This window comes from Eleutherodactylus coqui, chromosome 10 (genome assembly GCF_035609145.1).
Source record: "Eleutherodactylus coqui strain aEleCoq1 chromosome 10, aEleCoq1.hap1, whole genome shotgun sequence".
In the NCBI taxonomy this organism is placed as follows: domain Eukaryota; kingdom Metazoa; phylum Chordata; class Amphibia; order Anura; family Eleutherodactylidae; genus Eleutherodactylus; species Eleutherodactylus coqui.
This window is the reverse complement of record NC_089846.1, coordinates 143229340-143253445: the sequence shown is the minus strand read 5'-3', so window position 1 is coordinate 143253445 and position 24106 is coordinate 143229340. Positions and strand designations below refer to the sequence as shown.

The 24106-nt window shown below is 43.6% G+C and overlaps 1 protein-coding gene across 1 annotated transcript in view; it reads left to right on the top strand.

The window, feature by feature from the left end:
- AXL (AXL receptor tyrosine kinase) overlaps positions 1–24106 on the top strand; it is a 76366-nt gene that overhangs the window by 32352 nt on the left and 19908 nt on the right. Inside the window, exons 4-8 of the mRNA XM_066582015.1 lie at positions 1615–1797; positions 13140–13220; positions 14745–14860; positions 22130–22325; positions 23820–23959. Of these exons, the coding sequence (XP_066438112.1) occupies positions 1615–1797; positions 13140–13220; positions 14745–14860; positions 22130–22325; positions 23820–23959 (716 nt within the window). The remainder of the gene's footprint in view (positions 1–1614; positions 1798–13139; positions 13221–14744; positions 14861–22129; positions 22326–23819; positions 23960–24106) is intronic.

Sequence of the window (24106 nt, the reverse complement as noted above, 5' to 3'; positions counted from 1 at the left end):
GAGGCTCTAGTACCCTGTTGTACTGCCTCTAGCTTAGATACAAGATGTGATACGGGGGGGGGGGCATGGAGGCTCTCTTACTCTGCTGTACTCCTCTAGCTTGGATATAAGATGTGATACAGCATGCATGGAGGCTCTAGTACCCTGTTGTACCGCCTCTAGCTTGGATACAAGATGTGATACGGGCGGGCATGGAGGCTCTAGTACCCTGTTGTACCACCTCTAGCTTGGATACAAGATGTGATACGCACAGGCATGGAGGCTTTAGTACCCTGTTGTACCGCCTCTAGCTTGGATACAAGGTGTAATACAGGTGGGCATGGAGGCTCTAGTACCCTGCTGTACTCCTCTAGCTTGGATACAAGATGTGATACAGCAGGCATGGAGGCTCTAGTACCCTGTTGTTCCTCTCTGGCTTGGATACAAGATGTGATATGGACAGACATGGAGGCATACTGGTTCCGTATGGTATCCTGCCACATATCACTCCACATTTGCTTTAACTGAGCCTCTAGATCGTGCAAACTCATAGACTATCAAAGTTGGCATGCTAAATGATCCCATACAGGTTCTATTGGAGATAAATCTGATGATCAACAGGCCATGGAAGTGAGACAATGTTGTGAAGGCATACACACAAGTAACCTCTGAGAGTCTCTTTATAGGCCAAAGGGGGAACCACTGTCAGGTGACAAGACTGTTCATCGAATCACAAAACAACTCTAATCATTTGCATATCTGCCTGAGATGGAACTGCATGCCAGGTTTGCAGCAAAACGACAACTCCGGTGCTTGATTTTCCTGACAACAATGTAGTTTTATAGTGGTTGCATGCACTTGTTTCAGAGTTAAATTGAACACCCATTCTCATACCCTGTGTACAATTTGTATCAGGGGTCAGAAACGCTCTTTTCTCCTTAGGGAGAGCAACTATATACTATAAACTAAGTGAGGAGACTCAAATGGCCACGCACGCTCCTCTGGGTAATATGCAAATAAGGGAGATGGAATAAATCCTCCACAGTGCCACCTATTGAAAGGCAGCATTCCTTCGAGTCAAAGTGGGACTTTTTATACAAGTCTTGTTACAATGACTGGGAATCAAAAGCAAAGCCAGACCCCATGTACATACAGCTGTTTCCGGGTTATTGCCCATCATCAGTGTACAGTAGGAGTCTGGCTTTTACTAGTGAGAGGCCTGGGACAGGGGTCAGAAACGCTCTTTTCTCCTTAGGGAGAGCAACTATATACTATAAACTAAGTGAGGAGACTCAAATGGCCACGCACGCTCCTCTGGGTAATGGAGTCTGGCTTTGCTTTTGATTCCCAGTCATTGTAACAAGACTTGTATAAAAAGTCCCACTTTGACTCGAAGGAATGCTGCCTTTCAATAGGTGGCACTGTGGAGGATTTATTCCATCTCCCTTATTTGCAATTTGTATCAGTCATGTTGCTGCAGTCCTGGGTACTATGAGTCACCCACTGTATCTGGAGACCATTAGATTTTGTTTGGACTATGAACTACAATTGTCAGATACATGGGAGCCTCATGACCCTCAATGTTAATGTATCATTGACTTTAGATATCATATTTCTATTACTTGTTATGCCTAGGTCTGCCAATCTTCACCGATGAACCAAAGGATATGCATGTTTACTCCAATGAACACTTTAACCTCAGTTGTGATGCTCATGGTCCTCCTGGTCCTGTACTGGTGATATGGCTACAAGATGGTTATCCCTTGAACTCCCTCATAGATGAACTGGCTTTGACACCTTCATTGCTTCAAGTGAAAGGTGAGAGATCTGTTTGGGGAAGTTTTGGATTGTCTTTGGATCCATTTCTTGGTAATGTTATATATTGATTTCTAGGGAAGTGTTAAGCTTGGTCCAAATAACGTGACAAGCTTTCCAACGGTCTTAGAATAATTTCCCCTGGTGCACAAGGCTGTACAGAGGGCAGAAAAGTTGCAAATTTTTAGGCAAGCAGGCCTTGTGCTAAATTGTGCAACTTTTTCTGGGCAGTATTCTGGCATAAAGCCATCATAAATGTCCATGAAGGTCTTTTTGTAAAGACCGCATTCATTATAGGCTGAACAGTTGTTTCATGTTGTGACCATGATATCAATTGGTGCCCCACAAGCAGTGCTCCTGGGCCCCAATGCAAAATAACAAGGCCTCCACTATCATGTGCCATTTATAGTACTGGTGTATTTTTATAGGGAAGAGGGGTCATTGAGCTACCCCTAATACCAGATCTTGGACACAACTGCTATCCCTGCAACACCTACAGTTTTACCCCTAGCTCAAAGCAAACAAAACGTAGTCCCAGGACTGGGGGTGGGGTTCAAAAAGACAAAATATCCTCTCTACAGAAGATACTTTCTAGGGTCACAACCCCTGCACCATCCATCTACATATGTTCCAAGCAACTTGGTACAATGAAACTATTAAAGTGACCCTCCAATCCCAGGTCTAAATTTTGTCCTGGCATCAGAGGGCATTACATTACCTAGTTCCGAGCACGTAACTATAGGGGGTGCAGAGGATAATGGCCCCAGGACCCAACTGATCATCTGCGGTACAGCAATAAAGAAAGGCACCAGGTAATATAACCTCACCTCACCCTTCAGTCCTGCTACCAGAGGGTCAATTTAATGCCATTTTGGGCTTACTTCTTGTAACGTCATCCTCAGTCTTATCTATGCTACAAACTATCTATGTGGTCATTCTTATATAAACGTCTGGACAGAATTAATAAAGTCAATAGCCAAAACGTAAGCTTGTCTCCTCCAGGAGCCTTGTGATCAGAATACAGTGTGCTCAAAGATCTGCTCATTGCAAAATAAATGTCCTTGACATTCCCACCACAAGTAAAGATTGCTTATTGTGTATCTTGCAGGCGTCTGTTATTTTTATTTTTCATTATCATAGATACAGAATTTTTTTGTACTTGTAACAGATTTCAGATGCTCCTCACCAAGGCCATTAGGTCAGACTGCTGCTGGCTACTTTTAGTGACATTTCCCAATATGAACCGCCTATTTTGTAATCAGTACTAAAAAGAAAATTCTCTAATTATTCATTTGACGGCTCAGTTGGATCCTTATAAGTCATTGTATGTCAGATGTGTTGAAAGATTTTTGACCTTTTTCCAGATGATCTAAGATCTCTAGGTGGAGACAGTAACATCTGCCTTCTGACTCCATTGATTGTTCATCACAGAGATTTCTAGGCAAACTCATTTGAGATCTAAACTTCACTTTATATGGACAGTTGTAGTCCACATGGAGCTCTTGCTTGACAAAGTGATGATTCTGGTCAGCCAAACATTGTAGAGGTGAATCTTTGTGGAGATATAACTTATCTTGGAGGAAAGCTACAAAATTGCACAAGCAAAGTTCAGCCTGTCCTATTAATTTCTGCCAAACATCACATGTTGGGGAAGAGACTGGCAGTCCCATAGTTTAAGATTGTTGGTGAACTTTGTCCAAAAATATTGGTATATGCTGTCATATGGTTGTTACTTTACTAGCCGGCTAATATACAGCACATAGGTTCTTTCAGCCCCCCACCCCTCATATAGATGTATATGCAGCTCAACATGAATATTTATTTCAATTGCAGAGGGAGACAAGCTACTGATGAACACTTCTTGCATTGGCTTATCTGCCAACAGAACTAAAGTATTAAATGATCTGAGACTTATAGTGAGGACCTATCCATAGGATAAAGGTCCTTTTATACGGGATGACCTGTTTTGTGCAGATGCCCAGCATGTTGTCCCAGTAATTGCTTCTGTGCTTCATTGAACATTCCTGAGTGAATGGAGGTGGAGCGGGCTGGGGATCATTCTAGCCTGCCCACTTTTATTCACAGTAAACAGGCAGTTGTTCATAAATGAATGACTGCCTGTTGAAATGGGCCGATCTGTCATTCAGTTTTATGCACGCAAAAACAGAACAAATGAGAATTTAGACTGAACAACAACCAATCAGATTCCTGCTGTATCAGCAATATCAGATCAATGGGGTCTTACTACCAGCACCCATGCTGCTAACTTCAATCAAGTGTCTTGTCCTCTTCTTTGGTTCGTAATGTCATGATCAATGGTCAAATGGCATTTCTACAGCTTAATCCCATTCAAGTGAATGGGATTGAGTTGCAATTCCAGGCAGCACTGCTATGTATGAAGCTCTGCCTGAAAACCCTATTAGTGGGCATACCAGGAGTCGGCCCTCCACTGATCTGATAAAGATGATCTATGCAAAAGATAGGTCATCAGTATTTAAGCCCAGGAAATCTCATCTAAATATGATGAAATTGAATATGCTGATCCTTGTCTCCCCTGAAATCTGCCATCAGTACCACAGTCACAAGGCACCGATGGCACATTAAATTGTTGACAGGACCCACCAACATTCAAAAGGTATTTCACTAAAAATATTTATCACCTATGCCCAGGCTGGGTGATGAATGTATGATCATTAAGGAGGATTTTAAGAAGAGCAGCAGTACACATGCTCAACTTCAAACCCCTCTTCATGGTGGATCTGCAGTGAGAAGGAAGGGGGAATTCAGGACCCCATTATAGTAATAGTGGAGATCCCAGGAGTAAAAGTCCCAGCAATTATATATATTTATAACCTGTTCTGTAGTTGGGTGACAAAGGTTCATAGTTGAAATATTAATTTAATCTATTGTGCATGAGAAGCTTGTGTCCCTAAAAAGGTGGAAATTTGAGATCTGCTCCTGGAGGGTGAGGGACATATAATGTAGTTGATTCACCATTAAGGTCAAGCTGAATTATCTAATTGATTGAATTGACCTGGCTGGTAATGTATTTTATATGGCTGAGGAACTGCTCCAGAGGGATGTTAATAATTAGGCTCTTCGGGCTGAAAAGGGAGTCTGTAATAATCGTTCCTTTGGTCCTCATTTGATTCCCCCCCATTCTGTGACTGTGTTCCAGGGACTTTTCCATTCTCTTCCTATTCTTAGAATTCTTGCATTTGTCTCTTTAGAAGGGGAAATTCACAATTTCCACTAACATCTGTCTTGAAGCTCTGATGGCAGCAAAAATTCTGCAGACTTGGCAAAAGGTAGAGAAGTTAAAAACAAATATAAACCAGAACCACATTGCCATAACAGGGGTCAAGAAATGGGAAGACAAAAACACATAACTGAGGACAATCAGTATTTACAACAGCAGTCACCAGGAGGTACTAACAGATACATATTTTGGGGACCTGCTAAGAACCTTCATGTAATTAAAAGGAACTGCGCCGAAAACTTTCCAGTACTATCTTTAGTTTAACCTCGTCTGTAACAATACATTGTAGGTCCAGGAAGATATTTATAGGCAACCACCCCCATGCCAATGATGTAGCATACAAGGCATGAAGGGTCCCGTACATTGGACTCCTGAACTTCAGCAGCTTCTTGAACTGTATGTAATAAAACATAAATGACAGATTGACCCATAACCCTATTGCCACTTGATGTGGTCCTCTGCAGGGTCCAAGGGATCTTCCCCCTTTTCAGCCTTTAACCTCAGAAAGCTTTCTAATTTTTTTGTCATTAGTGGATGGTGTTGCGTTTTAGTTAGAGATGAGCGAGCATACTCGCTAAGGGCAATTACTCGAGCGAGCATTGCCCTTAGCGAGTACCTGCCCGCTCGGAAGAAAAGATTCGGCTGCCGGCGCGGGGGAGCGGTGAGTTGCGGGAGTGAGCAGGAGGGAGCGGGGGGGAGAGAGTGAGAGAGAGATCTCCCCTCTGTTCCCCCCCGCTCTCCCCCGCCAGCACCCGAATCTTTTCTTCCGAGCGGGCAGGTACTCGCTAAGGGCAATGCTCGCTCGAGTAATTGCCCTTAGCGAGTATGCTTGCTCATCTCTAGTTTTAGGGAGGCCGGCCTCACTTACAACCCAATGTCAATGAACTCAATCCAATGTTGATAAACTCCTGGATGTCCTCTCTTGGTCTTGAGCTGTGTGTTTTATAGTGCAGTCTCACACTCTCTCCATCTCTGGCAGCATCCAGGCTCCAGTCTCTCAATGCAGTACCCACTGTCCTCCAGATACTCTCTCTCTGGAATCCCAACTCCCGTGTTTCTTTCCTGTCCACAGGCTATGGCACTCTTAGCAGCACTTCAGCTGTCCAGCAGCAGCTCCACTCTTTTCAACTGTCCCTGAACTCCTCTTGTGGCACAGCAAGAATTTCCCTTTTATACTAGGGTTCTAAGCCTACCAAAGAACAGTCCCTCAGGCATGCTCAATTTTACAGCACTGAAATTTGGCACAATTTCTGGTGCATGTGGTATTTAGATGTAGTTTTTAGCACATATCTGTTCATTGACATAGCAACCTGTTAACCATATAGGGCTGCCCCACACTTTTTGAAGGCTTCCTCCTTACATTACATGGAGCGTCTCCCACCTAAAGTTAAAATTTGATTTGGGTAGGACTGTATGAACTGACAAACAATAAAGAGCCTACATGCAAATATAGTGTGCCGGTCACTTGCTTCATCATTATACGTCTACTCTTTGAATGTATTTATGAAAGTTACAAATACAGTAAGATTCTGCCTATATTATCAGCACTTTGCTCTATTACATCCCCATGTAGCCAGATAAAAGAAACCTCTATTCTGCAAAGTCCTAAACTTACAAGTGGTTCTGTATAGGACCCCTTAACCCCCAAGGAGGCCATGAATGGAGTTGGTTCTCCCAGGGTGGAGTCCCTCTTTAGCATAATGATGCAAGCATAGTAAATGACAAGCCAATGTGTTTAAAGGTCAGTCCCTCAGTAAATCACAGGCAGTAACACAGGCCAAGAGCATTATATAACAGCTCAGTAGAACGGTGCTGGGAGCTCTCCTCCATACAAGACGTCATTGGGCTGACCACAAGGCAGCTGTGTTGTTGTCTCTATTCCTCTGTCTGAAGAGGGTGGTGGGGTGTAAACCAAGGTCTGATCAATTCCAGATGCCGCAGTCCCTTTGTAACACATCTGGCAGAAAACTGGGGAGCTGGTGCCCAGATGAAGACAGATTTCTGACCACATTGCCCCCGGGAACCTATATACAGGGGTCTAATGTCCAGTTCAGGTGGCTGCAGCAGATGGAAGTGATGAGTTTTATATACGAGCGCCCCCCCCCAGCCCCATGGTATTTAGGTCTCCCATCTTCTGTACATATTGGAGCGCTCCCCCCTTCCCCACCCCTCACTTATTGTCTGTTTCACATTCCTCTCTCTGGTATTTTCACTCTCACGCTCTCTGGGCACATACTTATTAAAAGCATTTCCTTCCAGCTAAATTTACACACAACCAATTGCTGCTTTTTATTAAAATGCTAAAATCGAAAGGTTAACCCACTATTCTCTGCACAAAACGATGCAAAGACATGCAATGCAAACCCAGTGCTGCTACTATATCATAAGCTCAGTATACACAGGGTGTCCACAGAAATATCTATCCAGGAGCCAAATACATCTCCCCAGCATTGTATGGGGGTATGTGTGTGCGGAGCTGCTTGTTCCAGCACTAAAATAACCGAAGGGAATTAATTTAAGACAAATTACCATAACAATGCATTACTCATTGGTTCCAATTCGAAAAAAAACACAAATGAATTCATGCAATTATTGTAATAAATAGATCTGTGCACTAAAGGGTCTTGTGATAATCGCTCCGTAAATCAGCGGCGGTAGGTACACTTTACTAACTCCCTTCCATGACACAAGAAATCCAGATGAATCCTATTGCGAGACACAATGCTAGTGTCTGCGCTAAGAGACAACTAATGCAAGCTGCTAGGTGATACATGGATACAGCGGTAACGTTGCATACAGATCATCGATGCTGAGAAATATAAATCTTTATGGGGAAACCGGAAGCATGTACATTCCACAAGGCTACATGCAGACTGGCACATAAGACGATTCTGACTGGCAGGCGGTCACAAACCAAATCATACGGTGACCCCATACATTTTACGTACCGTCCATTCAACCATGTACCTCTTGTATGGCCGCCTGCACACGGGCAGCCTTGCATCGCTAATTCCGAGCCGGGTGTCTGCCTCCGGATTCCGCAGCAAATGCCGCCCATAGCATGCTATGGAAAAGTGCGATTTCCTCTACACGAGCGGAAATTGATTGCGATTTTATGCTCACAGAGAAAAAGTCACAGCATGCTGCAATTCTGTATGGCTTCCATGTAGACGACTTCTATTGAAGTCAATGGAAGCTGTCCACCCCACAACCCTTCCGCAATCATTATTGTGGAAAGGTGGCGGGATCGACATCATCGCCTAGCAATGGCACAATCTGTACTGCACATGAGCGCTGTCTGGCACATCCGCAGCACAGATTAGAAGACGGTGGAGAGGTACTCTGGGGTCTCTGGTCGGCCACCATGTTGGATCCCGCATGCAAAATATGACCCAGCCGTGGTTTTGAACATTGTCTGTAAGATAATAAAGCTCGCTTTTTCTGTTTCCAGTCCTGCATTACATTTATCTTTCATCATCAGAAATTCTTTGTCGGTTATGTAAATTAATCTTAAAGGGATTCCCTTTTGGGTTTCTTAGGAATCTTATAAACAAAATATTTGCGCACACATGTGCATGTTTTAGGCCTCATTCAGACAAGCGTTTTCTCACAGCTGTTAGCCGCCAGAAAATCAAGACCAGATAAAGCATTACATTCCAATGCATTTACTTACATGGGACATTATTAGCCAACAGAAAAAATTGTGACTGAAAATAGCCAAATCGTCAATGATTTTCAGTTGCAATTTTTCCTTGCAGCGTCAAAGGATGAGCCATGGCCTATCTTTTGACAAAAATTGCATGAAGCTCCCATAGATTTCTATGGGAGCTGAAAAAATAGGAGGGGGAGGGATTCTTCCTGCTCCTGCACTCATTGAAGACAACAGCTGTCTCTATTTAGCTATTTAGGCTGAATAGAGCCCTTCTGCTGACCGCCGCTGCAGCGTCCTTTTCACGTGATCTGGCTATGTGAATGAACGAGAAAATGCTAATTCCTTTTAAAATTAGATCACGCCAATGCAGCGTTGCCACGATATCTTTACACGACGTGACCTCCGTGAAAATGCATCACTCGTGTGAAAGAGGCCTTACTGATTTTACAAATCATGCGCATTTGTATTTGCAAAAAAAAAACCACACAAGCATGCCCCGATTCATTGTAATGGGCAATTACGTTAATTAGTTCAATATGTGCTATTTTCATGTGCAAAGTCAAAGGCAAATAGAGCATGCTGCATAGTTGTTGGCACGAACAATAGGCGCACACAATAAAAGCCTATGAGAATTAAATCAATGGGTTCTCTTCACTGCATATTGCGTGTGCAAAACGCTAGACACAGGCCTAATACATAAAGAGATATAGAGCATAAAGAGATGCCAGGCTTAGTAAATTACCTCCATGGACTGAATACAGAGGGCATACTGAAGTAAAAAACATGGGCACATGGACCACATGCTGATGGCATCAGAAATTGCACTCAGTTTTTTGTGGATGCAACACAAATGAGGTTTTATACAGTCCTTGGCCATGAAGACATCAATGCCTGCCCATTGTCAAGATCTCTTTTGTGCTGTCAGGGAACATTCTGATTCACATTTTGAGATTGAAAACTTGTTCCAATCTTATCTAGCTGAGAAGGGTAAACAGCTTGTTACACCAGAGAGAAACGATACATTGTAACGAGCCATGCACCTGTGTAAAGAAGATGGGTCCAAACAATGTTTCCATTTACAGTCAACAAGCAGAGATCTTTCAAATGGTGATGCACAAAATGTACTAAAAAGTTGCAGAATTTAGCATAATCCAGTAATGAAGCTATAAATCACATGATCAGATCCAGTCCTGCTTGCAGTTGGAAGGCATGACTGATTGGTCTTACAGATTTGCACGGAGTATTATGGAGTAGTTACATGCCCCCCTGCCCCATTGGTCTCAGTTCACATGCTATAAATGGAGAACAGTTCTACTAAGGTCACAGAAAACTCAATCTTGGCTCTTGGTTTAGAACAAGGACGACGGCCTGTTATTCACATGTAAATCTCGCCTTTTCTTTGCGTCTTCACATTCTTGTAGACCCTCTTCCTGTGTGTGGGGGCAGATACAGATTATGACGTATGAAAATGGTTTGTTTTGGAGCATTTTACCTATTAGATCATGTTTAGCAGAACAGTTAGACATGCCTGCCTTTCCCAGTGAAGGATTTCCCTCAGGGGAAAATCTATATTCAAGTTGTGCCAAAAATCATATCAATTCAGCGCACAAGACGGGGAGTGGCAGTGGTTGTGCCAGCCTTCTCCAAGCAGAGACGCACACAGAATGGGTTATTATCTGTAGGCCTATTTCTATGGAAAAAATAAAAAAAACAGTACCGGACTTAGGTCAGATGGTACCCTGTGCGGAATTTGCTTTCGCACCCCCATCATAAGGGCAAAAATATACATATATTTTTTATATATTGCAATAATAGGCTGTTTGTCTGTAATCTGCTTGTGCAGAAAGTAGCAAGATAGCAACATACCCACACCAGAACAGCTCAGTGAATAAAGACTGTACCAGAACCAAGCTCATAACATAAATACAACACAAACCAAGCTCAGTACATGAATATAACACCAGAACGAAGCTCAAAACATAAATACAGCACACACCAACCTCAATACACAGACCCAATAGCAGAACCAAGCTCATAACAAAAATATAGCCCCAGAACCAAGCTCATTATATAAATACAGTAGCTAAGTAGAACTAAGCAATTGTGATGGTCTAACAGCAGTGCCTCAGAACATCCTAGGGTAGGAAATAGTGTTAAGAAGATGATGATTCATATAGCTCTACATGACACTGCCACACAGAGGAACATCATCTGACCATATGGACTTAAGGAGGGTGATTGTCCCAGCCTGTATCCAGCTGGTGCCTCACCTACAAGTTGGTGGTTGACACCCTGTGCAACCGCATGGGTTGTAGATAGCTAGGACCGGCCATGTGAGAAAAAACATTGCAACCATAAACATTTGCAATGCTTAAAGCCAAATACCCCAATATCCCATTCTCCTCTACGTAATAAATTAGCCCAGAAAGCTCAGATATGGCAGATTATTTAGTGGGGTCTACCCATTATAGAAATTCTTCATGCCAGTTATCCCTGTGACATGGAGATAACAGGTTGGTTACCTGTGAATACTCTTCCCCAACAGAAAGCAGCTAAAGGACTATTAAAGGGGATGATCTTCTGACGAGGCTGGCCTCACAGGTGTGCAAACTGTGCAGTTAAAATTACGCATCATACATCATTTGGTGGTGCCCACTGGTATTGATGGCTCGCTTCCCCGAGCTCACACTAGGCTACAGACCGCCACTCTTTACCTGTGTACACACCCCGATTAGGTGATAGAGTGGGGTTGTGTGTGTGTATTCGTCATCATGTCGCTCATGGTGACGCTGTCTTACACGTTGTGCCCAAATTTTTAATCAATATCAATAAAATTAAATCTAGTTTTTAGATTGAGTTGTCTATTCTGTGACGGGCCTCATTCATGTTATGCATGCATAAAAACCACATGATAATCAGCCCATATGAACAGACAGCTGTTCATCTATGAACGGCTGCCTGTTCACTCTGAATGCAGGGGGGCAGCCAGAAGAGATCTCTGGCACTCTCTGCCTCCATTCAGTGAGTGATTACCTCTCCTGTGTGAAAGCACAGGAGTGATCATTTTTGGGGCGACTAGAAGCCCAACAATTGTCCCATGCAAAAGGGAAACTTTGACAATAAGAGGATCACGAAGTGTTCCCCTACAGGGACTCCAGCGATTAGCTGTAACCAGTGAGGAAGTCTGACACTAAGTGTCCAGTTTCCCTGCAGCGCCACCACAGGTGAGGTGAAACATTGCATACTGCCCAGGCAAATCAATAGGTTGTCTGTGTAATACGGAACAGGACCAGTCCTCCAGAGTTAGAGACACTCTTTGTAACTGCTCTCCACCCTGGCCAAGAGATGAGAAGAGAGGACCCCCTTCTTTTAACTCAGAATTTCTTAACAGGGTACATGAGACAGGTTTTTATAAATGGACAACCCCTTTAATCATGCAGAGCGAAATCATTGTTAGAGAAAGAGGTTCACTGTTGATCACATGATTCCCTATATGTTACAGGCAAACACAAGAACAATACCTGTGAAGACCATACCAAACAACTCTCCATATCACAACTTCTTGGACCCCTGTGAATATGACAGGAGCGTAGGATGCTGCATTCACACATAGATTTTACAGGTTTTTACAGGGAACGCATTTACCATGTTCATAGGAAATTCATATTTCGAAGATCCTGACTCTAGAACTAATGTCAGTCAGCTATTCACCTTGCAGTATTTTGTACAACCCATTGCAGATACTGAAATTGTCCGTAGTAAGCGATGGCTAGACAATAGAAGACAGTACAGAACAATGATAGAGCACTGACCCGCTGCATGTACTGGACATGGAGGTAATGATGACCATAATGATGAGTAAGTGGGTTGATATTTAGTTACATTTGCTCTCCCCATGAATGAGGCCAGAGGCCTTAATAGCTTTTAGCATAGGGCGATATATAAGGCAGGAATAGTATCACTGATGTGTGAGATGAACATATCGGACTTTCTCCTCTCATATGCTTTTTGATAACACGCCAGATCCTACTTTTACATCTATCCCTATTAATCATGTTGTCTTCCTCCTCTGTTGATGGAGACCCATAGGCTGCGTTCACACATGGCAGTTTTTGTTGCAGTTTTCAACAGCAATTAAAAACCGCATTAAAAATACGAGGTTCTCTCATACCCATGCGGTATTTCAAAAAACTGCATGTTTTTTTTTAAACGCATGTATTGTTAAAAACAATGTTAAAGTCATGTTAAAACATTTTCTGAAAAAACGTATGCATTTCTTTGTTGGGGCTTTTAAATGTGGTTGAAAACCTGAACAAAAGAATGGCACATGTGAGCGCAGCCATATACATTGCAGTATGTTGGGATATATCTGACTGATGTCGTATAATACGTTGTTGCACCACACAATACTTATTGTTTCCTTTCTTCCCTCAGGTCTTAATAAATCCTCTTTGTTCTCCTGTGAAGCTCATAATGGGAAAGGTGTTACCACATCCAGGACCGCAACTATTAAAGGTGAACTATAAAGAAGATCAGATCCGGTATTATATAGCGGGGGGAGGATCAGAATCTGCATTGTACAATTTAAGGGGGCTTATATAGTGTGGAAGAGGATGGATCCTATACAGAGGTGTAACTTCAAGCTCCTAAGCCCCAATGCAAAATCTGCAACAAGGTCCCCACCTGCTAGGTGCCATTTATAACATTGGTATCTTATGTGACATAAGAGCCTTTGACCCCCTCAAGCATACATCTTCAAGATGCATTCCCTATAGATACACCCCTGTTTCTGTACTGTACTCTGTAAATTCTGTTCTGTATTGCTTAGGGGGAGGGTTAAATCCTGCATTGTACAGCTCTTACAGTCTATGGTTCTGTGTGAGCAGTAGCATATGCAATCATCCTTTAACTATTCGGCCGTGAATAATCAGTGTCACATTATAGACGGTCGATAAGGTGCAGATTGAAAGACTCTTTTTATGAACCCATGCGCTTTGGTTTCACACTGATCATTCCCACCTGTTTATTGACTCGGTGACACATCTCTGCGGAAGATTCCTGCAGGAAGAATGTAGCTGATTCACTTATTTAGATCCAGCGTGGTCTGACTCAGTGCCCACTAACCTCACTGGCATCTGTGCGGGGATATGAGAGGGGGGTGTAGGCTGGAGTTAACCACTTCTTAGTTTATATGACTCAGTTTATCATGATTTCTTCTAAACAACTATGGCTTGTCTCCAATTATCACTTGCTTCCATAGTACCGTAGATGTCTGTTCTCATTTCTTGTATTATTATACTAATATTATATGTTGGATGGGACTTATACAACCTGGATAATGTTTAGGACTAGCGCTAAGCAAACTGAAACTGAGTCCAACCCTGTATCGGGTTGAACTTTGCATAAAGTTCAGTTCTGCATGAACCCAAACCTCGGATGATTTGGCTCAGCCAAACCCATTAACATTATTCTTCTCCTTCTCCCTCCGTCTCCTTCTCCGTTCTTCTTGTTCTTCGTCTTCTTTTTCTTCTTTGTCTTCTTTTTCTCCCTTCTTCTCCTTTTTCCTTATTCTTCTCCTTTTTCCTTCTTCCTTCTTCTTCTCCTTTTCCTTCTTCCTTCTTCTCCTTTTTCCTTCTTCCTTCTTCTTCTCCTTTTTCCTTCTTTTTAAAAGAAGGAAAAGGAAAAAAGAAAAAGAAGAAGGAAAAGGGACCTAAGTGTGTTATACGGGGCTTTTCTGGCTCATAGATGGTGTTATACATCAGTTTTAGGGGTATTGGTGAAGTCCCAGTTTGGTTGAAACTACTTTGCCTCAACTAAGCTCTTTGCCCAAATGCGGTGAACCGGCCAAACCGAACATTTCAAAAGTTCCTTCATTACTATTTAGGACCCTTGTATCTCATATGATGCTGCCTGCCATCACCTGACCACCATATCCATAGTTGTCCATATAGGGATACAATTTTGACAACTCATATTCAATAATTGGCATGGTTCTGGGCACTGTTATTAATGTTACTCTTCCTTTCTTCCATATTGTAGTTCTGCCCAGACAACCAAAAGAACTGACTTTGGTGACTCGGAGTACGACTCAACTGGAGATATCATGGCAGCCTGGAGAGAGTGGCGCTCACCCAGTGTATGTGTGCACGGTACAGGTAGGTACAGGATCATATAATTTCATTTCAAGAATATTGATGATCGTTTATGTTAAGGGGGATGAAAAATTCCTATCAGATCAATGGCCAAGGCAAGTTTTAAAGGAAATGAGTCCTGGGCAAAAATCAAACTATAGCCCTCATCCCAAGAGTTTTGCTATTCAAGATATATGGTGAGGTGGCTGCTGGGGATCTCATCAGTGGGGTGCTTTAGGAATTAGGGGTCCTGAGCAAATATCCAGTTTTAACACCTTTAAATGCCAACCTTGCTTCCATTCTTGAATTAAGCATCTCTGCCCATACTGTACACATTACCTTGCTAATTAAATCAACTGGTTAATTACCAGATTAGAGACCTAATTGGTTTGTTACATTCCTTGGAAGGCCTTGTTTTTACTGAGCGGTGAGGGATTATCTCAGTCAGGGATAATGGTTACTCAGGTTCAACAATGGTATCTGATAAGCATAATATATCCTGCAGGACAACATGTCATTTAACAGGTCCTTATAATGAGTAGAGAGAGGGGTGAAGGATATGAGGGTGGGGTTGGCATGCTTTCTCAGGTGAGACATGAAGTGTTGAAAAGATTGTCAAGCTTACCTAAAACAAGAGACACATTGTGCTGATTGTTGGTTTACACAAAGCAATTATATTCATATTACCATCAGTGTGCATAACAATAATCGCCATGTGTAAGCAGCAGAGCAGCTGTCATCGAACATTAACAATAGATAAGATCTCACGTCTGTGTCAGGGAGCTGCTCTAAAGTACCGTGGATGAAGGGCAGATACACTCTGTCATGGATGTATCCTCAAACGTAAGTAGACAATAGAGATGAGCGAGCACCAAAATGCTCGGGTGCTCGTTACTCGGGACGAAATGTTCGCGATGCTCGAGGGTTCGTTTCGAGTAACGAACCCCATTGAAGTCAATGGGCGACCCGAGCATTTTTGTATATCGCCGATGCTCGCTAAGGTTTCCATTTGTGAAAATCTGGGCAATTCAAGAAAGTGATGGGAACGACACAGCAACGGATAGGGCAGGCGAGGGGCTACATGTTGGGCTGCATCTCAAGTTCACAGGTCCCACTATTAAGCCACAATAGCGGCAAGAGTGCCCCCCCCCCCCCTCCCAACAACTTTTATTTCTGAAAAGCCCTCATTAGCATGGCATACCTTTGCTAAGCACCACACTACCTCCAACAAAGCACAATCACTGCCTGCATGACACTCCGCTGCCACTTCTCCTGGGTTACATGCTACCCAACCCCCCCCCCCCCACAGCGCACACAAAAGTGTCCCTGCGCAGCCTTCAGCTGCCCTCATGCCACACCACCCTCATGTCTATTTATAAGTGTGTCTGCCATGAGGAGGAACCGCAGGCACACACTGCAGAGGGTTGGCACGGCTAGGCAGCGACCCTCTTTAAAAGGGGCGGGGCGATAGCCCACATTGCTGTACAGAAGCAATGAGAAATATAATCCTGTGCCACCGCCATCAGGAGCTGCACACGTGGGCATAGCAATGGGGAACCTATGTGCCACACACTATTCATTCTGTCAAGGTGTCTGCATGCCCCAGTCAGACCGCATTTTTTTTCTAAATAGTCACAGGCAGGTACAACTCCGCAATGGGAATTCCGTGTGCAACCACAGCATGGGTGGCTCCCTGGAACCCACCGGCGGTACATAAATATATCCCATTGCATTGCCCTGGACAGCAGAGCTAACGTCAGATTAAATGCAGGTGGGCTTCGGCCCACACTGCATGCCCCAACCTGACCGGGGTTTTTAATTCATAGCCTGTATATCTCTTTCCCTGCCTCACCAGTACTGGCCCTATACTCTGTACAATGACTGCAGACTGAGGGCGCAATGCTCTGCACGCCCGATATAGAAAAAAAAATATTGTGCAACACTGCTAAAAGCAGCCTCAACAGTACTGCACACGGTTAGATGTGGCCCTAAGAAGGATCGTTGGGGTTCTTGAAGCCTAAAATCACTCCTAACGCTCTCCCTATAGCAGCTCTGGCACCAGCAGCAGCACTTTCCCTCCTTTATGTCAGAATGCATCTGTGGCGAGCCACGGGAGGGGCCGATTTATATACTCGGGTGACACCTGATCTCACCAGCCACTCACTGCAGGGGGGTGGTATAGGGCTTGAACGTCGCAGGGGGAAGTTGTAATGCCTTCCCTGTCTTTCTATTGGCCAGAAAAGCGCGCTAACGTCTCAGAGATGAAAGTGAAAGTAACCCGAACATCGCGTGGTACTCGTCACGAGTAACGAGCATCTCGAACACGCTAATACTCGAACGAGCATCAAGCTCGGACGAGTACGTTCGCTCATCTCTAGTAGACAAGCATTCGGCCTCCTCATCCCAAGTCATACTATGGTGCTGGACGATCTCTGATTTGTATGCATCTGTAATATGGCATCCATGTAAGTGTATGGGGCCCTTCTGTACCTCATAGAAATATATGGATATGGCATGCTCTATGGGATAAGCATTGCCTATAGGGAAGAATAACTGTGTAATATTGTGTGGTACAGAGACCTCGTATGGTGACACATTTCAGTGCCTCCATACGTACTCAATGCATATGACGCATGCCTCTTGAACCTAAAGTCATGTTCACACAGTGGAATTTGCCATATCTTATCAAATCCACATGGAATCTGCATCCCATTAATTTCTATGGGAATCTCTGACATGTCACGTGTTCATGCAGATTCCGTGCAATTCTCCGCATGAACTCAATGGCGCTGATCCGCGAGCGGCTGCACAGCAGAATATACAAATCCCCAGCAGAAATCTGAGGCTAAGGGCGGCTTCACACGATTATGCACAAAAACGCTTGCCGCCGCGCAGCATATTTGTGCATAAATAAGATTTGAAGAGGTACATAATCTGTGTGTTGTGCGTGTCTGCACATAGTACTGTACTTTTTGCGCACGCAAAGCCAGTTCATAGTCGCGTGTAACGCATCATTTCCATGGATTTCATGGCTATTTAAAGCCTAACGAGGTCCAGATGTGTTCGTTTCTCTGCATTTTGCGCGGTGTTTCACTCTTCCCCTTGCATATTTTTGCACCTCCCATAGACTTTTGCCGTTCAAATGGCAGGAAAATAGAGCAGGTCCTACATTTTCCTTTCCTTGCGAAATGCGCATGCAAAAAGCACTTATGAGAACAAACCAATCAATGGGTTCTATTCACTGCGTCTTAGCGTGCAAATACCTGCATAAACACGTCGCGTGAAGAAGCCCTTAATTACAGATATCTGCTGCAGATTGTGTGGCAGATCTGCATCTCATGTTTCTGCTGAAGATCATTACTGTTTGAGTATTCCTTAAGGAGTTGGTTATTAAAGGCAATGTACCAAAAATGATTTTTATCACTTATCCAGTGTAGGTGATAAAAGTCTGATCGGTGGGTTTGTCACACCTGAGACCCCTACCGATCCTGAAAACGGAAGTGCCATTCCCTTCCTTCTCCTAACTGAGAGCTCATTGCACCACCGTTAGTGAAGATTAAATGGAGCCGTAGTCGCAAATACGCAGCTTCACTCCATTGATTTTCAATGGGACTGCCAGAGATAGCAGAGTGCTGGCACTCGACTATTTCCTTTAGCTCCATTGAAATGAATGGAGTGGCACCACGAATGTGCAACCTCTGTTTCATTCAATCTGACATCACTGTGGGTAGGTGCAGCGATCCTGACGAGAAAAGGGGGACATGAGATCCCTGTTCTCAGGAGGTCTTAGCGGTGAAACCCCAACTGATCAGACTTGTATTACCTATCCTGTGAATAGGTGATGAAATTCATTTTTTTGTACAACCCCTTTAAAGAAGATTTTCCATAAATGCCTATTGATGGAAGTGATTAACATCTGAAAAAGGAACACCAAGATGTATGTGACATACAATAGTCAAGTTAAACAGAAAAGAACATCGCCCCCTACTGGTAAAGAAGCATTGCAGTGGTCAGCAGCATTGGTCACAAAGAGCTCAGTGTTTCCCATTCACAAATCATAGTCCGCAGTGCTGCATGAATGATACAGTACTTCCTGTCCTTGGTGTATAAACAGAGATCGAAAGGGGAAGAATTAGTTGCTGACAGTAACTACTCACTTCCCTATTAGTAGAAAGAAAGTCAAAAGGAAATTAGATTAGTGGAACCAAGCCAGTGGCTGAACCTTTGCTAATGGCTGCAGTATCCAATGGTAGAGGATGCAACAGGAAGATATCAACAGCATCTTCATTTAAAAAGGCAAGACATAAAGGTGACAACTCACTACTTAAGGAAATCTGAATCAAAATGTGCATGTAATATGCAGATTAGAGATGAGCAAATATACTCGTTTCCAGTAATTACTCGATCGAGCACCGCGATTTTCAAGTACTTCCGTACTCGGGTGAAAAGGGGCGGGGGGAGGCGTGGCGGAGCGGGGGGTAGCAGCGGGGAACAGGGGGGAGCCCTCTCTCTCTCCCTCTCCCCCCCCACTCCCCGCTGCGGCGCCCCTCGAATCTTTTCGCCCGAGTACGGAAGTACTCGAAAATCACGGCGCTCGGGCGGAAAAGGGGCGTGGCCGAGTAGGTTTGCTCATCTCTAATGCAGATCTTGACACTGAGTTTGATGTGGATTTCACTCCCTCATTTGAAGAGGTCAGCACCAGAATGAGAGTCGAAACCTGTGTATTACATGAGGATTTTGATGCAGATTTTATCACGGACTTTGATGTAGAGCCTCACCAAAATCTGCCATATGTGTACGTAGCCTAAAAGCCAAAAACTTTAAATGTTGTGGTGCAACACAAGGGAGGGGGTCCACACCTCTTCGCTGGGTGGATTACCACCTTGCCAATACTTCTGCATATTGTATTGTAATGCTTTATGAAAAATTTAATAAATAACCAACAACATTTATCTAGAGCCGGTTGTATTTGCACAAAAGCCTTAATTGCTAGTATCAAATAATTGTCAAATATTTTAGTGCAAAGTCATGCCTCCATGGAGTATAGGTAACTCATAAAGTCATAAAGATTGAAGACCTGTAGTTCTCAGATTGCAGGCCATCTACAGTGTGTGAGTAGCGTATAGAATGCGTAGAGTATTGTACTATAATAGTATATAGTGATCAGGTGGTAGATGAGGACTCAGGTGCCTTGGATTATTTTACGTGGAGGCCAGAGGCGGACAGCTAATCACCTGTTGTGGGCTACATAAAGGCCAGCTATCCTAAATCGAACTTGAAAGTCTGGAAACAAGGGCCATAGTAAAATTTTCCTCAAACCGTATTATCCTAGCCACACCTCCAAAACTAACTCTAGGTATAACGCCCAAGACTATTCTGCGTTTTTCATCAGAATATATGACATACATGTTGTATTCCGGGTCAGTGCTGGGAATCAGGGACTGACTCACTGAATCCTAGACACTTGGGTTGGCGTTTGCTGCATGAAAGATACTCCCAAACCACATTGTGGCCACCTTGTTTACACACATCCATCTGGGAATGGTTTAGTGTCCATACAGAGACTGATACACTTGAAGTACTCATTTGACAAGTGGTTGCGTTACATTGATGACTTAGACTAAGACTGAATATAGATACATATGATATGACTTCTAAATGCATTGTGTATAGAGATGAGCGAGCGTACTCGGAAAAGCACTACTCGCTCGAGTAATGTGCTTTATCCGAGTATCGCTGTGCTCGGGTCTGAAGATTCGGGTGCCGGCACGGAGCGGGGAGCTGCAGGGGAGAGCGAGGAGGAACGGAGGGGAGATCTTTCTCTCCCTCTCTCCCGCCCGCTCTCCCCTGCTCCCCGCTGCGACTCACCTGTCAGCCGCAGTGGCACCCGAATCTTCAGGGACGAGCACAGCGATACTCGGATAAAGCAAATTACTCGAGCGAGTAGTGCTTTTCCGAGTACGCTCGCTCATCTCTAATTGTGTACTGTAGCTAAAGTCTAGGAACAGCCTCTGCTTCAAGTTATCCTTCATTGCTAGTCTTTCCAGGTGAAAGAGTTTGTGTTCCAGATTCCTTTGTAGTTGACTAAAACAATATTGAACTAGATGGAGATGGAAAGGTGGGTGGAGCATAACCGAATTGCTGCCTCAAGATTTGACGGGGTTCAATAAACCTGTGCATAAGAAGTAAAGATGAAGGTTAAACGGAGGCTCTGTCAATCAGTCTTTTTACTGTTCTGTAAATTGGGAGAGCATTTCGTAGGGTCATATGAAGCTAAACCAACCACTCGATGCGAAATAAGTGTTGGCTACCAATGAGAACACAAACTAACAAGTTAAAAGCTACTAATGTATGCATACAGAGGCGTAACTTGAAGCTCCCGGGCCCCGATGCAAAACTTATAACTGGGCCCCCAACTATAATGCTTTACTCATAGTACTGGCCTCCCTATATGGAGAAGAGAGGCCTTATGGGCCCCCCAAGGCTCCTGGGCCCGGGTGCAGCCGCATCCCCTGCACCCTCTATAGTTACGCCCCTGTATGCATACATTATTGTAGAAAATGAAAACAGAAGCTCGCGTTTGGTTAATACAGGTTTCCTTATGTAGACTATTGTTCATGCCAACTGCTGATAAAGATGAACCTACTCAAGGTCACATTCTCAGAGAAGCACATTAAACTTAAATACTGGAAGTGAATTAACCCTTAGTTACTGCAAAGTCTTAGCAATTCTATTTAAGTTTTCGGTTAATTTATCAACATATTAGTCGGACAGCCCATTGATTTCAGTGATAACTGTGCAATGCTTATTCATTGCGATCTGTGCGGACACTACAGAAGAGTTGAACATTTTTTGCTTGGTTCCCCTTTAGTTCATCATCTCTGAAGGTTCCAGCAGTTGGAAACCTTTGATTATCTCATTGTCAACGGTTTCTTCTAACTTAAAAAAAATGCTCAAAGCCCACTGGGTAAACTTGTAACGTGATTATGTGATGTATTGTTTCATGAAATAGCCAGTAACTGTCAGGACCGGTCATGGTATGCTTTGTCTGTAGAGCATAATTCAATTGTATCGTGGTCATGTCCGCTGGGATGTTATCTCGCAGCAGGTATCCAGTTTTGTTTTCTTCTCCGTTCCTCATTACTGGTGGGCTGTGGTTTTAACAGGGGGTTTTTATTGTTACAGGATTTTACTGAAACTAAAAAGGAGAACTTCAGCAGTGCCCACTTCTAATATTTTCTGTCTCCGTGTTTTGTGTTCTCTTGCAATCTCTCTCTCCTTTTCCTCCTTTAGGCGACTCTTCCTCATAACCACCTCAGTACTGCTCCTCACCATAAGATCTACAACCAGAACATCAACGTGCCCCCTTACACCCATCTAATCAGTGACCTCACCCCCTACTCTGTTTACAACGTTCGCGTGGCCTGCCTGAACAGTGAGGGGGTATCCCACTGGACAGACTGGGTCCCAATGGCAACCATGGAAGGAGGTATGAAATCATGGGGGACTTGAAGTTAACATTTTTGTTGCAGTTCAAGAGTAAATCAGTTGGAGAACATAGTAAGGAAAATCTGTCCTTTTTGTAATTTTGTGCCCACTACCATAAACACAGATGTCTGCACCCCGTCCCAACTCCCTAGTCAATATATTCCTAATGGTTGAACTCAATACATATACACAATTAATGAAGTTGAGAAAACAATAAAGGAAGCAAAAAAGTAAAAGGCCTGTATTACAAATTAGCTTCAAGGGCTTGTCTGTTTTGGACAATGTCTTTTATTAGTAGGGTCCCAAGATATTAGGCTGACCCCAGTGATCAGCTGTAAAACTGTAAGGAAACTTTCACAAATTGTTCTGCGGCACACAGCGGTATCTACCGTTTCAGAAATTCGCAACAAAATCTGCATGTTTTAAATGCGGATTTTGATGCAGATCTGCCAACAGAATGAAGCCATTTTTCAATTCCACATCAGAATCCACAATTAGATATGTGGATTTTGGTGCAGAATTTCCTGCAGGTCATCAAGCGTCTTGCAGATCTATTCTGCTTTTGTTAAAGGTCCCTAAGGGTCCTTTTACATGGGACGACTGTTGGGCGCTTAAACACCCGATAGTCCACCCAGCAATAATCGCTCTTGTGCCTTCTCAAAGGAGCAAGAATCGCTCAGTGAATGGAGGGAGAGCGGGAAGAGATCGCTCCGGCCGCCCACCTCCATTCACAGTAAACAGGCAGATGTTCATAGATGGATGACGGCCTGTTTATACATAGAATGTCGTTTGATTTTTATGCCTGCGTTAAGGCCTTATCCATTAAGATATCAATGAAAGGCTGAAGTGCTTAACAGCTGAAGGCAAAATGGAACTTTAATTTACCACATTTGACATCAATTATTTTTAGCATACAGCTGCAGAAAATCCAACATTTGTCTCGTTTTAAGTGTTTGTATCATCAGGGTACTTGTGTCGCTCACTCCTCGGCCTGTTCTCCCCTCCCTGGCAGGAAATAAAAGAAAGTGAACTAGTGAGAGGGGCTCCCTTTCAGCCCCGGCCCCTCGTAGTAATTAGTATACAAGACACAAACGATACTGTCTGTGTCAGCCGCCCTGCTGGCTCCTGGCACGGTTTTCTTCCACTTCTCCTTGTAAGACGTCTTTTTTTCACTTCAACTTTTACCAGTTTATTTTTCCATGTTAATGTCTGTTAATTAGTCAGTGCTTAATATACTTAAGACGTAGCATATTACCATCTAAGCATTTTAAGGGGTTATCTGAGAACAGCACTTCTCCTATCCATGGGCTGTGTCTTGTGTTACTGCTCAGTCCATTTGGTGTGGCTGAGCTGCAGTTCAAGACTCCGACCACAGACAACAGTGGCGCCCTTTCTGTGTTAAGAAAACAGACCTTTCTTCTAACTTCATACAGTTCCATTCTTAGATGATGTGTTCATATGCTGGGCCATGAGAGATTTGTGTTTCTCTTTACAGTCCCATCAGGCCCACCTGAAAATGTCACTGCGATAATGAATGAGACTGTTATCATAATCCTGTGGAGAGAGCCAAGAGCGCCATTGAATGGTGTATTGAAGGGTTACAAAGTGTCGTATCAAACGAAGGACCAACCAGAGGTACAAGACTCGAAAGTAACCTGTTCACCCAGTCTGTGCGTGATGATACAGTGTGGTGTGATTAGTGTGTATGGCTGAAGAAGTGTAATAAGGCGATCTTATATGAGACCTGCTGCAGGACTGTCTTCTCATTGTCACCCCTATACA